Source organism: Prionailurus viverrinus, chromosome A2 (genome assembly GCF_022837055.1).
Source record: "Prionailurus viverrinus isolate Anna chromosome A2, UM_Priviv_1.0, whole genome shotgun sequence".
Classification (NCBI taxonomy): Eukaryota; Metazoa; Chordata; class Mammalia; order Carnivora; family Felidae; genus Prionailurus; species Prionailurus viverrinus.
Genome location: NC_062562.1, coordinates 78,113,627 through 78,128,455, shown reverse-complemented (window position 1 = coordinate 78,128,455; position 14,829 = coordinate 78,113,627). Strand labels below are relative to the sequence as shown.

The following is a 14,829-nucleotide window of genomic DNA, read 5'->3' as shown; positions in this document are numbered from 1 at the left end:
CTCTCTGTTTTTATCTTATTTTTCCTTCCCTTCTCCTATGTTCATCCGTTGTGTTTCTTAAATTCCACATATGAGTGAAATCATATGATATTTGTCTTTCTCTGACTTCTTTCCCTTAGCATAATGCATTCTAGTTCCATCCACATTGTGGCAAATGGCAAGATTTCATTCTTTTTGATTACCAAGTAATATTACATTATATATAAATCCCACATCTTCTTTATCCATTCAAAAGTCAATGGCTCTATCCATACTGTGGCTATTGTTAACAGTGCTGCTACAAACATTGGGGTGCATGTGCCCCTACAAATCAGCAATTTTTTATCCCTTGGATAAATACCTAATAGTGTAATTGCTGGGTCATAGGGTAGCTCTATTTTTAGTTTTTTGAGGAAACTTCATCCTATTTTCCAGAGTGGCTATACCAGTTTCCATTCCTATCAACAATGCAAAGTGTTTCCCTTTCTCCACATCCTTGCCAACATCTGTTGTTTCTTGAGTTGTTCATTTTAGCCATTCTGACAGGGGTGTGAGGTGGTATCTCATTGTGGTTTTGATTTGCATTTCCCTAATGATGAGTGGTGTTGAGCATCTTTTCATGTGTCTGTTAGCCATCTGGATGTCTTCTTTGGTAAAGTGTCTGTTCATGTCTTCTGCACATTTCTTCACTGGATTCCTTGTTTTGGGGATGTTGAGTTTGATAAATTCTTTATAGATTTTAGATACTAATCCTTTATCTGATAGGTATTTGCAAATATCTTCTCTTCCAACTAGGACTTTGTACTGGTTGTTTATAATAATATTTTGTAAGAGGATTTACACGTCCACAATATGTGTTCATTATATGTAGGAAACATGTGACTATTTCCTTACAGATTGAAAAATGTAAAGTGATGGCCTCCAAGAAAAAGCCCCTATGGCTTGAGTTTAAATGTGCTGACCCTACAGCCCTATCAAATGAAACGATTGGCATTATCTTTAAACATGGTGATGATCTGCGCCAAGACATGCTGATTTTACAGGTATGCTACCATTAAGGGATTTTTTTTGTTCAATTACCTGAAAAAAGAATTCTGTATTTGATCTAAAAAGTGCCTGCTACTGATTTTATTCCCATTCTCCTATTTTGTCCATGTACAATGATCGAAGATTTTGTAACAGAGAGTTGGCACTGGGGGAACATGGCTGTGGGCCATTAGATATGTGATCTAGTGAGCATCCCAATGCTGTCTATTCCTGAGAAGAAGCATATCCAACTTTCCCATATAGCCAGATATGTCTCCCTCACCTAACCTCTCTTTTATACATCCCATTCCTAGTGTAGTAACATAAAATATAGACGTATGTACCCCCCTGGCATCGACTTTATTCATATTTATAGACATATCTGTGCACCCACAAGTGCTCTCTTTATATACTTCACTTTGATCTACATCCACATCCACAAACTCAAGTGAATGATTTGATAGGAAGGAGACAGAAGAATGACACATAAGTGACTGAATAAATCATGCAGTTAAGTAACAAGCACGAGTAAGTTACTAGACCAGAAGGTGGACAGTAATCAATGTTAATCATTTTGCATATTTTCTAACATTTCTGGATCAACTTTAGCTTTGCAAACCTGGAAAGTAATCTTCTCCACAGTCCACCGTTGTAGAAGTAACACAATTCCTAATATTTAATGTGGTTTATTTAAAATAGGCAAACCTCAATGATTTAAATGTAGCCTATTAAAAAATTGGTCATGTTTTCAATTCTCTCTGTGTGTTTCTGCTTGTACTTGTTTCTAATATGGAAACAATAATACCTCTTGCTCTCTTTTCAAGAATACTACGTGTATTGTCCCGGAAGTATTAAAAGAAAGAAAGAAAAAGAAATCCTTCAAACCTTTTGAAGGTTTGCTGCCTTTCAAATAAATCCATAGAATCTTCTGATTCTCGGCAGACAAACTCTTCAGAAACACAAAGCATCACTGTGTCCCTCTCCTTTTGAGGGGAACTTTGCACTTGCCCTTTATGTACTTGTTTCCCTGCTGAGGCACACTGCTTGGCAGGTGAGGGCAAGTTAGGTGAGGTCTTGAAGCCTTAGTCTCTTCATGTGCAGAATGGGAATATTAATCATATTCATGTTATAGGGTAAATGCAAAAGATTAACACAAAACAGCACTTGGTAAATTAGCAAGCATTCTCATCAGTGCTAGTGTTGCCTTGGTTTAGCCCCAGAGTGCCTTATGGATAAAAATTTCTAAGAATGGTAGGGGAGAACACTTTGTTGTGATGGTAAAATATACATAAGTGGAGTGGAACATTTGAATGCTGAAACACCACTGCAACCTCTCCCCACACGAACTCCAGGTATCCTCTTCCCCAGGGTCCATCTCAGGGACCAAAATTAACAGGCTCCCAGGGAAGGGGAACTTTAGAGCACCAGGTTGATAAATATAGTTGTGACTTACAGATTTTATGCTGACATATATTTTGTGTTACCAGACACAAAATACATGTTGTTTTTTTAAGGGAGAAGAAAAATTATTAAACCAATGTAATGGAAACGTTTTTGTGTTTGATGTCTAGATTCTACGAATCATGGAATCCATTTGGGAGACTGAATCTCTGGATCTGTGCCTCCTGCCATATGGTTGCATTTCAACTGGTGACAAAATAGGTATGTGATTACCTCAGGAGATGAATATACCACTCAGCTCGTTCTAAAAGATCGTAAGTCCTTTTTTTAAAATGTCTAGTTATTTTTGAGAGAGACAGAAACAGAGAGAGACAGAGAATAAGCAGGGGGGGGGGGGGTGGGTAGAGAGAATGGGAGACACAGAATCCAAAGCAGGCTCCAGGCTCTGAGCTGTCAGCACAGAGCCCAACGCAGGGCTCAAACCCACAAACCGCAAGATCATGACCTGAGCTGAAGTTGGATGCTCAACTGACTGAGCCACCCAGGCACCCCCCCTAAGCTGAGCATCTGACTTTTGATTTCAGCCAGGTCATGATCCCAGGATCATGGGATCGAGCCCCACATGGGGGCTCTGAGCTGAGTGTGGAGCCTGCTTAAGATTCTCTCCCTCTCTCTCTCTCTTCCCCACCCCCCCCGTCCCTACCCTGCTTGTGCACACACACTCTCCCTCTCTCTCAAATAAAAAAATATTGAAAAATAAAATAAGGGATCATAAGTCCTTTAGCATAGGCATTTAATAAGTGAAAAATTACAATCATAATCCAAATAGAAAAGGAAGAAAATGTTCCAAGGTTGGTGAATGTGACTCTTGATTTAATATGGATCTGTTGAAAATACATGAATGTGTGATTTAAATCCCTGTGACTATACATGGAAATGATTTTCATAAGAACTTGTTCCCTCCTCTTTACTTCTCCACCTCTAAACTGTAACTCGTTTCACTGCACATAAAACCTCTCTCTCACAAATAACGTTTAAAAATAGACGCAAAGATCTGTCACTTATTTTAATATCTTAGAATTCACATTATTGAAACTATTACATACTCTACTCTTAGGTGCTTTTACAGACATTTAACATTTTTGTTTCAAGCAGACATATTTTTATTCAAGTTTCCAATCCGAGAACTGTACAAAACCACTTCCATTTGACCCTGTGATTAAAAAAGGAAAAGGCACCGTTTGCCAAGCACATATGCTCAGCACATAAGTGCTTTTACTTATTGCCTTTGAAAGCCAACCTTTCCTCTTTTCATTCAGGGACTGAAAGCATGTCCCACAAAACTTCTGCATCCTCCTCCTTTTCTTTCTCTCTCTCCTAAGAAAACCAAACCAGGGAAATAGCCGCCTGGTTGAAAAGCCCTCTGCCCTCCTGTCAACAGAGACCCAGCCATTCCTCCTCTGGGTCAGGCCCCAGGCCCCAGTGTCCATCAGCCTCTGTGCATCTTCTCATAGGAATGATCGAGATCGTGAAAGAGGCCACGACAATTGCCAAAATTCAGCAAAGCACCGTGGGCAACACGGGCGCGTTTAAAGATGAAGTCCTGAATCACTGGCTCAAAGAGAAATGCCCTATTGAAGAAAAGGTGAGCTCCAGTTTTTCCCGCACTCTGAAGGCTCCTTATGAGCTGTCATTCATGTAGCAATAATGGGTTTGCATTTTCAAAGGATCTACCGATGTCGTGCCTCCTGAGGTTTGGCAAAATACTTTCTTTACTTGAGAGGCCGTGGGGGTTTTAAGTGCCTTCCCGTGTGACACAGCATATCTGTGTAAGACGGAAGCTCTCAGTTCAGAATGCCAGTGAGCATTTGTTTGTCCTTTGACTATCAGGCATGCTTTGCATAAAATTTGGTTCTATGAAATAACTTGGTGGGCATTTTTACGACCACCTCCTTTTGATGTTCGGCAGAAAAATCTAGTTACCGTGGATAGGTCCTTTCCTACCTGGGAGATGCCACATATCCTCCAAAGTAATTTCTGATGTATCTCTGCACTCTAAGTGGTAAATTAGAGATCCTGAAAACATCAGTTTCACCATCCTTGCGAAGTACACATGCTGAATCCTTCACAAGCCGCGTGGTTAGGCTGGCTGTTTGGCTGCTGTTTCAAGTTCTGCGGTACAGGATTACCACTTCTCATTTGCATGGTTAGCAGCCCTTTGGGTAGGAAATATAATTAGCAGCATTTATTAGTCTGTTATATGTGTGGATTTGTGAACCCATGCATACGTGAAGTGGTCACAAGCAAAACATATGTTCTCCACTGAAGGAGAAATTATTATAGGTTCTGTAGCATTGGCAAACGATGGCATGGAGAGGAAATGAACCCTTTGATTAAATTACCATTGCTCTTTGACTCTCGTTTCCTCCATGTGCTATTGTGAGTCACTGAATCTTCGCCTAGAATGTAAGGAGAGCAAGGAGAAAGTTGGCATGTAGCAGATAGGATGTTAATGAAATCAGGTGCCATGAACTTGAAACTGGTTCCCAGAATAGTACCTTTTTGGAAGTCGTTTATAACAGATCCACACTGCTCTTTGTATCTCGAACACAACTAATGTTCAGATGTGTCTAATTAGTTTCAGGCAGCAGTGGAGAGATTTGTTTATTCCTGTGCTGGCTACTGTGTGGCTACCTTTGTTCTCGGAATAGGCGACAGGCACAACGACAATATTATGATCACAGAGACAGGTGAGTTTATTTATTATAATTTGTTTTTACAGTGGTAAAACATACAGGACATAAAATTTACCAACCATATCAACCAGTTTTAAGTGTGTAGTTAAGTAGCATTAAACACACTCACCCTGTGGGGCCCCTGGGTGGCTCAGTCTGTTAAATGACAGGTGTCGGCTCATGATCTCACAGTTGTGTGGATTCAAGCCCCACACTGGGCTCTCAGCCTGGAGCCTGCTTTGAATCCTCTGTCTCCCTCTCTCTGCCCTTTCCCCACTCATGCATGTGTGTGTGTGTGTGTGTGTGTGTGTTCTCTCTCTCTTTCAAAAATAAACATTAAAAAAAAATTTTAATACATTCACATTACTGTGCAACCATCACCATCATCCCCCAGAACTTTCTCATCTTCCCCAACTTAAACACTGGCCCCACTGAACTGGTACTAACTCCCCATTTCCCCTGTCCCTCAGCAGAGAGTAATATTTAAAGAGTTTAAGGTTGGAGTACACATCTAGAAGTCATTACCATGTAGGAATATAGATGTTGCGATCACCCCAGAGAGGAAGAAGATACCAGAAATGAGACCTAAGAAGGAAAAGCGATTAGCTAGAAAGATAAGTAGGGGCATATCCCAGAAGCTGGTGAAGGAGGGTGTGATCGATAGTGTCAGATGTTACATGGAAGCAACAAAAAGAACTCCAAGACATCCTTAAATCTGAGATGCTCTGCCTTCCTAACCTACCTCGTGTCACGAGTTCACTGACCACTCTGACCATGGTCAGTATTGGCTGCCGTGCCATGAAAAGTATCTCTAAGAAATTTGGACCAGTTTAAAAGTAGGACCCAGAAAAAGCACCACATTGAGGTAAACTGCTTACTCTCTGTGAGAATCAAAAGACATCACGTATTTATGGACCATACGTATGATACAGGCTATCTAAACAAGAAGAGATGATGGTAATCATGGTAGCAACAGCGACAGTGGTAGAAACTGACTCAAAGGAGATTCACAGTGATGTATTTCTATGGTGCTACTCAAAAGGAAAAGGTGAATGCCTTCCCCTACCCCCCATCCCCCACCCCCACCAAGCAGAGCAAACCATCAGTCTATCCTGAGTCATATAAAGGGCATAAGAGAGTCTCGGGCAAGATGATGACAGATTAGCCAGAGAGTTCTGACTTCTATTTCTAAGAATAATTCTCAGACGAGACGAGAATTTTTTTTAATGGCATTTGGCTGTCATCTGAAGAACACCAGAAGGATATCAAAAACACACTTGGTTCAAAGAGTGCTTTGTGGTTACTACCATACACACCTGCTAAGCCGAAAAATATCACAAGCTGATAAAACAGTGTAAAAATAGCTCTCTCGCCCAAGATAGCTCATTTTCAGGCAACTTAAAAAATATCTCAGGAAATAAACAAACCAGAGTGTTGTTACAAGTGCTTATGCCTGCGTAATGATGTCAGACATTTTCTTCTCTTAAGGAAATCTATTTCATATTGACTTTGGACACATTCTTGGGAATTACAAAAGTTTTCTGGGCATCAATAAAGAGAGAGTGCCATTTGTGCTAACCCCAGACTTCCTGTTTGTGATGGGAACTTCTGGAAAGAAGACAAGCCTGCACTTCCAGAAATTTCAGGTAACTGGCCTCCCTCTTCATTGCCTCTGCCTCCTCCCAGAGTACCAGTCAGATAGTGCCTTCAGAGCACAGCAGCCTTCCCCCTCACTCCACGTTAAGGCTTCTCTGCTTCTGACTACCCTCCCTCCCCTCTGTTCTCTCCATTCCATCCCTGAGTACAAAACGTGGTTTCCCATCTAAAACCAACCAGGAAGCGAGAGAGAGCATTCCGTAATTAAATAGAGAGCAAATAGAGAATGCCAGGATGGCACTGTGCCCAAAAGGGGCTTTCAGGAGGAGCGTCTGGTAAGCAGGTTTAGCCTTTGAATATTTATCAATTCAAGACTGTCTGGAAGATCCAAATTCCACATGTATTTTTTCAGGACTCTCAAACAATTGTGAGCTTCTGATTTTTGCTGCAGGTGTGCGTTTATCAGGTTACTACAGAGGGAATTCTGGCCGCACCACTGGATGTAGTCCCCTTTCGGTGAAGGACAGTCTCTTCCCTCACTTGATCCTGTCAACTCCACTGCGGGTTGTACAGAAAAGCTCAGGCCTGTCCTGCTCACCTGTAAACAAGCTCCTGCATGGGTCACCCCATCTCCCTGGAAGTGTTCACATCCTGCTTTCTTTGTCACTCCTTCCTGGTCTCCATCCACTTTTGACTATCAAATATTTCAAAAACGCAAGGAGTAAAATTTTCACGCTTGCAAATTCAATAACTGTGAAGGAACAGACCTCGAAATTACTACGTAATGACTACATAAAATACCTATTTATAGCCCACACAGACACAAAACAGATCAGTAGAGGCAAAGAGGGATTCCTTTATATGCACAGGCGCCTTGGGTCACCTTTAAAGAGTGCCCCCGCCCCCCGCCCTCCCCACTTTTGGCCTGTCTTAAGCCCAGTGTGGCTTGCAATTAGGTCAGGAACAAGCCTTTTTTCAGAGTCTCTTCTTGAGTTCCCTGTTATCCTTGGGACATGGCCTGGGCCTTGAAATTGCGTGGCACAGGAACTAGGATGTACGTATTGTTTTGAAACCTGCCTGTTCTTGTTTGTTCTCCCGGCTGATTTCGATTTGATTACAGGACTTACCCATCCCCCAGCCCCCACAGTTCTAGGAGCCTGGTCAGAGAAACTGAGATCTTTGGGGCCAGATGGTCTTAGGATTTTTTAGTGTGTGTTTCTGGGTAAACTCAACTGGGTTTCAGACTATTTCCAGGGATTTGACACATTTCAGTCCTGTTTTTCTTTAAAGTTAAAAATCACATATGTTGACAACTTCCTGGAACAGAAAAATGGTTCCAAAAATAATAATAATAACCTGGAAGAATTTTACCATTTAAAGAAGTGGGGGACACTCAATTCTCCTGCAGAGGAGGGGGTTCATCTACCTAGCTTCAAGCACAGCGGCAATCCTGCCACCAGGAGAGGCAGGCGCAAAGGCATCCGCCCTCGCTGGCAGGCTCTCCTGCTTTCTGTGCCTTCTCTTCCTTTTTGTCAGCATCGCTCCCCAGAATGACCACCCAGAGCGCCCGTGCCACCCCTAAAATCCCAGCAGCACTTCTTCCTGTAATCTTCTTTGTTGTTAAGTTTCAAAATATTCTTTAATGAAAAGATTTGGGATATGGGAGGCCAAGGAGAGGTTGCTCCCGGCCCCAGGCAGCTTCCACTCCAAGCATGAAACCTTTGCAAGGCGCCTTTGTGCCAACCTCTTGGTCTGGGACCAGTTCTCCGTCCCTGTGACCAAAGCTGCTTTCTTAAAATCACTAAAACCTCTTTTTTTTTTTTTAAGGGATTTTTAAAGGGATTATTTGAATGAAATGTGTAGAATGCTTCCCCCAGTGCCTAGACCACAGCAAGGGTCTTCCAACTTTGAAAACTTTTAAGTTGAGAAGCCCTCTTAGAAATGAGATCTCAAGTCCAACGGCAACATATGAAACACAAGAAAGTAGTAGCATTGTTCTGGTTAAAGAGCACGCGGGGGTCCAAGCTCTGCCTGCTTGCCCCCACCCCCCAACCTGCGCCCTTGTCTGCCCCCACCCCCCCACCGGACAACAGGAAAAACAGTGGACATATATACATCTATGTGTACAATTATACAGACACAGGCTTTCTAAAGTTTCCAGCTTGATAAAGATGAGCAGCAGGTTTTTCGTCATTTGACTCAGACCTTGTGACAATTTTTTTTTTTTTAAACACACTACTAAGCCTTCCGGATGTTTTTCTGTTTTTTAGTTTTATGTTCCCTTTTTGAGATGACATCCTTCAGGCTCTGGGAGTACATCTCTAAACCCTCTAAATAGCAATGCAGGATCTTGTATACTAAAACTGCCACTTTTAGGTAGGCTGGGAAATGTTGTATATATTTACATTTTGAATCAAAGGTGTCCTCATTTCCAGTGAACCGCTAATTTTGAATGGGAAGGTTATTTAATGCATGCAGCACATTTAAATAACCTGTTAGGGAGGGTGGATAAAAGCTGACCCACTTTTTGTTAAGGGTGAGGTGAGCCTTCCCCACAAAGATTTAAAAATATATCTAGCTCTTGGCTGGTGGATAGAAGGCCAGAAAATGAAAGAGGAAGGCACTGTTTTATCCCACCCCTTTCTTTTTTCCAAACTACTCAGTTTAGCCCCGGACCATATTAATAAATTGTTTCTAGAATAGGGCAGACTTCGGGAGCAAGCTGTAATCGGACAAAAAGACATAAAACCAAGGCGTACTTACTACTTGAGTCCAGGAATATCTGTTAGCCTGCGGAGCACGGTCCTATACACCAGGTGCTAAACATGTACATTTCAGTGGTGACGATGTTGATAAATACATTCTCTTTTGAAAACTCTCTCCCTTACTGAAGAGTGAAAAGAGAAAACAATATTTTACCCCAATAATTTATTTTAGAACCACTTTGCTTTAAATGTCACTAAATGGTTTTAGAACATAGATTACATGCAAATACATTTATATCATTAGCAAGTGAAATTTGCCTTCCCCTTTATTTTTATATAGGAATGTGGGGGCTTCGTTTCTAATTTTAAAAGTAGTAAGTGTTTCTTTTTAAAAAGCCAACAAAATATTTAAAATATCAGAAGGATATTAAGAACCCATTATCCCGCCTTCCAGAAATAACACTGTCAACATTTTAGTGTTTTTCCTTCATTCTATTATTTGGTATTATACAAGGTTATAAATTAACCAGAATTTGGTTAAAGACGGAACTTTACAGATACAGTGTGACTCCCCATAAACTGTTCAGTGGCTTCTCACCTCACTTTGAATAAAATCTAACTAAGCTTTCCCTACAAGGCTCTCCCCACAGTCTCTCATTTGGTCAAGGTCACAGTGGCTTTTCTCCACATCCTCCCCATTCCTGCCTTCTCCCTGGAACACCCTCAGATCTCAGCCTCAATGTCATTCCTCAGAGCAGACCCCCAATGAGGTCCCTCGAGTTATCCTTTGCCTCAGCCCCTGCATGTTGCCTTCACAGCACCTATGACAGCATATCATTATATGTATGAGTCTGTGCAGCAGGACCACCCCTGACCTGACTCCCTCATCAGGGACCTGAGACCTAGTGAGCGCTCAGTGGTTATTTGCTGAGTGGAGGAGAGAAGGTTGGGGGGGGGGAGGGGGACAGTCTGGAATTGGTTAGTGGCTGGATGAGGCCAGGCGACCTCCTTGGATTTCCTCCTTCTCCATAATACATTGTATTCTGTGAGTTTATGAAATATCAACTCAGGCATAGATTGACAAGCTCCTGCCACACATATGTTAATAAGCCTTCAAGATACAGGTTAAATATCTACACATCAGAAGAGGAAGTAATCCTAGTTATGAAATCTGATGTGTTTTTTAAAATGTTTATTTGTTTTGAGAGAGAGAATGTGTGCTAGCTGGAGAGAGGCAGAGAGAAAGAGAGAGAGAAACTTAAGCAGGCTCCACACAGTGCAGAGCCTGACATGGGGCTCAATCTCACAATGATGAGATCACTACCTGAGCCAAAATCAAGGAGTCAGACTCTTAACCAAATGAGTCACCCAGGCGCCCATGAAATCTAACATTTTATTAAATTATACAAAAATGTGGGGCGCCTAGGTGGGTGGCTCAGTTGGCTGGGCATCCAACTTTGGCTCAGGTCATGATCTCACAGCTTGTGGGTTTGAACCCTGCGTCAGGCTCTGTGCTGACGGCTCAGAGCCTGGAACCTGCTTCAGATTCTGTGTCTCCCTCTCTCTCTGCCCTTCCCCCACTCACGCTCTGTCTCTCTCTGTCTCAAAAATAAGTAAGTGTTACAAAAAAATTTTTTTAATTATACAAAAATGTAAGTGTCACATGGTGCCTGTTTACATTTTTGTGGAGAGTTCCTTACCAATATAAATATACATATTTTTCCCCGATTGGATCAGTAGCTCATGCCAAGAGAACAGGACACACAGTATATACCTATAGTGTACTTTCAATATGGAACAGTTTCCAAGGAGTGTGAACAACTTGGCCTAGTATATAAACAACTATTTTGAAGATGTTCTTTGGACACAGGCACTAAGCAAATGTATGTTCAATACAGCTGAAGAGGAGCCCAATAACACCTTCACAGGTGCATCGACATAAAGCAGGTGGCTTGATGAGCATACTTAAAAGGAAGGCATTTGCCCCTAGATGTCCCTCTTAAGAAACATTTTATGGGAGAGTAGTCTGGGACCTATTCGTTGTGTTATTTTAGTCTCGGGTGCAGCTTTATCAGGCCCTGCCTGGTGCCCACCGCTGGTGGAGCTGTCCCCACCCCAGGGCATACCCCGGAGCCTTCACCTGCAGGCTCAGCCCTGTGCCCAGTCTCCATGCAGTGTCCTGACCTGGGCTGTTAGGAAACCTTTATTCAAAGTCTATCTCTGCTGCCATCTTGCTCTCATCTTGGATCCCAGAGTCTTTTAACTACTTCTGCCTCAGTTAATCCACCTCTAGGACTGGGGTCCTGCTCCCTCCTGCCACTTGCCTTGTTGGAAATGCAAGTACTCTCCTTCACCCCAGCCACAGGGACCTCCCGGGCCACAGGGACCTGACCATCTGACCACTTCTGAGGACTGTGGTCCCCTCCCCATTATTTCCCATCCCTATTTTCTGACTGCCCTTGTGTGGTAACCCTGCACTGGTCTACACCAGTAGCTATCTATACTTGTAACCTTCCAGGCTGGGCTTTCTCAGCCTCCTGCTCCATCCTGTTATAGTCCCCAGTCCCTGTTCTTCCATATCCAAGATAGCATACCATTTCAACACACACTTCTTAACTACCCGCTACATTTCAGGCCTGTACCAGGCCCAGAGAAGGCCCAAGTCCTGCTGTAGCAAGGCAAGATGTCTTTACAGTTGAATAGCCTTCCAATATGACTTGTTCACAGATTCATCCTGATTTTAAAGCATTGAATCTTAGCATTCCTTCATAGTGTGTTTGCAGATGCCCAACAGTGTTCCAGACTCTGTTCTGGGCACAGGTGGCCAGGAGCACAGCCCTGACACACTGCAGAAAACACACACACACACACACACACACACACACACAGCTTTGTTCTAAGGACTGCAAAAGTGGTTTGCAGGGGGAGCAATCCTGCCCTGGGGGATGGAAAGGGACTGCCAGTGAAGGGTTCTCATCAGCCCTTGATAAGATCAGTTCCATTTGTTAGGCAGATACAGGGAGGGGAGGAACACCCAAGCAGAAAGAATAACATTAGCAAGGGCATGAAGTGCGTATTTAGTATCAGTATTTAAGAACAAAAAGTACAGTTGTTTGGTATGGTTGGAACACAGGTATTGACGTGAATGTGTCCTGGAGTTTGGGTCAAGAAAGGAGATCTGCATTCCATTTGAAGCAGTGCAAGGGCTGGATTAGGGGGGTTAGAGAGCAAAGCAAAGAAGTCATTTAGAGCTCAATTGGTTAACCACAAATGACTGTAATAGAGGCCTACTATAGGTCAACAGGGAGATGACAAGTTTATCTGTCAAAATGCCCACAATACACTGAATTGATAAAGGATTCACTCTCAGGACCTACACCCAGGACCACTAACAAGGTCAAGCTCAGCCTTCTAGCCAGGCCTGAAGATGCTCAGTACTGTACTATCCATTGGAAGATACTGTCAGAGAAGGGTCCAGCATCAGCCATTTGTAGGCGTTTGAATCCCCTGGTGAGGTACCTGCCCCAGACGCAGACTTGAAAGATGGCCTTGAATTGGACTGATGTGTTAATCTACTAGCATGCGGGGTCACTCAGTGTCTAAGATATTAGACCCCTGTGACTTTTAAACATTTATGGAGAATAAGCTTCCAACTGGTATCTTCTTTCAGTGTTTAGTTTCTTTTAGAGAAGTGTTTTGTCTACCTGAAGAATATTACCGAGGGCGTTACTCACCATGTTACCAAAAGTGTACTCTTTATAGAGATCCTCTTGTGAAATCTCTATCAGGTCATAATCTCTAGAAAAGCTGTGTTTCTCCCAACATTTTTAAAAAACTCTTCTGAGCATTGGTTAAATAATGGATTTGATTTTCCTTTTGGCTACAGATATATTTGAAGACCACCCATAGCAAGTAAATAGCATTTGTGATGTATAGCGTTAAACTGGTCTCTGTTCGAAATCCACTGTGATCTTTTCCTTTGTCATTCCTTTCCTTTTTCTACCCAATTCTAATTAATGTTATTTTGACTTTTGTGTATCCAGGTAATCCACCCTCAATCTTTTTCAGAACAGGCTAGTGCGTGCACGCGCATACACACACACACACACACACACACACACACCCCTACATACAATCCATTTAGAATATGTGACTAAAGCAGAACGACCTAATTGTAACCTTTAGGTTTCTAATGAGCTTCCAAGTATCTGAGAAGAGGGCAATACCGCCCTTTCCCCGCTAGACAGAACTAGTCTGAGAATCATTCTTAAGAGGTCCTTAGGGATAAGAATCCTAATTCAAACTCAGCAAACACACAGCCAAGCGTCAGACACACTCTTCTTTCAGATTTCTCGGAAAGTGCTTCCTCCTGCCTTATGAGCTCGGCTAATCGGTGACTCTCTGTTTTGCCAAAATAACTTCTAAAGGCATTGCTTGGCCAATTCATTAATTTTTATACAAAACAAAAATAAAATCCTCTTTGACAGAAATACCATTTCTCTCCACCATCTCCTTCCTCCAGCAGACAGCGGCAGCATTAATATTTAGGAAAAGTCAGTGGGTGAGGACGTTGCTTTTCATTGACGGCTATTTGTGAGTTTTCTTCTCTCTCTTCTCTGGGCCCCGGAGTTCCTGTTTTGTAGTCCTGGGGCTACTTCCTCATTTGTGTCAAGATGGACAGTAATATTTCACTTCCACTTTGTTCTCTAGATGAAAATAGAGGAGTTTGTTTTAAGAAAAAGTAGGCCCATTCCGTATGACCCTGCATAGTCTGAGGCAGCCAGAACTCACTGGCAGTTAAGAAGAAATTAGGAGACTGTGTATAGAAAGTTTTCAGTTTAGTGAACTACGTTGGGCCGGTTAACAAATCAACTCCAAGTTTGGACCCCTAAATGATCATGAAGTCCTTTGTTCCCAACACTTATGGGAGTGGTAGCTTTGTAAAAACAATCCTCTCTTTTGGTACTAGATGCTCTAATCAAGGCATTTGAATCAACTATGAAATTAAGAGCTGATATACTATCTAGGCTCAATCACTTGATCAGCTACTCATGTATACCATTCCGGCTAACAACGTTTCAGTGTTCCCCACATTCACATCCATTAACAAGTACATTACACCAAATCCCTGAAATCAGGTTCTTCCTTTGCCCCTTCTTCTCCACTCAGTATTATAAAGCCTTCCCCAGGCAGCTGAGAAGGACAGAATGAGGATGTCTGAGGTCAGTGCCTCAGAAGGGAAAAACTCTGCTTCCCCAGCCAGTCACTTCTGTGTTCTGTGCTTCCACACACCCCCCCACCCCAGGTCCCCAGGCCACATCCTCAGTCCCCCAAACCACAGGCCTCCAGCCCCAAGGCAGCATGGCCAGGGTTCTTTCAGACACCCT

General features: G+C 42.6%; 1 protein-coding gene across 4 annotated transcripts in view; it reads left to right on the top strand.

The window, feature by feature from the left end:
* The window catches only part of PIK3CG (phosphatidylinositol-4,5-bisphosphate 3-kinase catalytic subunit gamma), a 33,166-nt gene that overhangs the window by 13,431 nt on the left and 4,906 nt on the right, over positions 1-14,829 (top strand). For 3 of the 4 annotated variants that reach the window (XM_047849020.1, XM_047849018.1, XM_047849019.1), the window contains exons 6-10: positions 876-1,022; positions 2,577-2,667; positions 3,921-4,051; positions 5,045-5,156; positions 6,630-6,787. In XM_047849020.1, the coding sequence (XP_047704976.1) occupies positions 876-1,022; positions 2,577-2,667; positions 3,921-4,051; positions 5,045-5,156; positions 6,630-6,787 (639 nt within the window). Of the gene's footprint in view, positions 1-875; positions 1,023-2,576; positions 2,708-3,920; positions 4,052-5,044; positions 5,157-6,629; positions 6,788-7,259; positions 7,271-14,829 lie in introns of those variants that run through there. The other variant, XM_047849021.1, reaches the window with a different exon arrangement.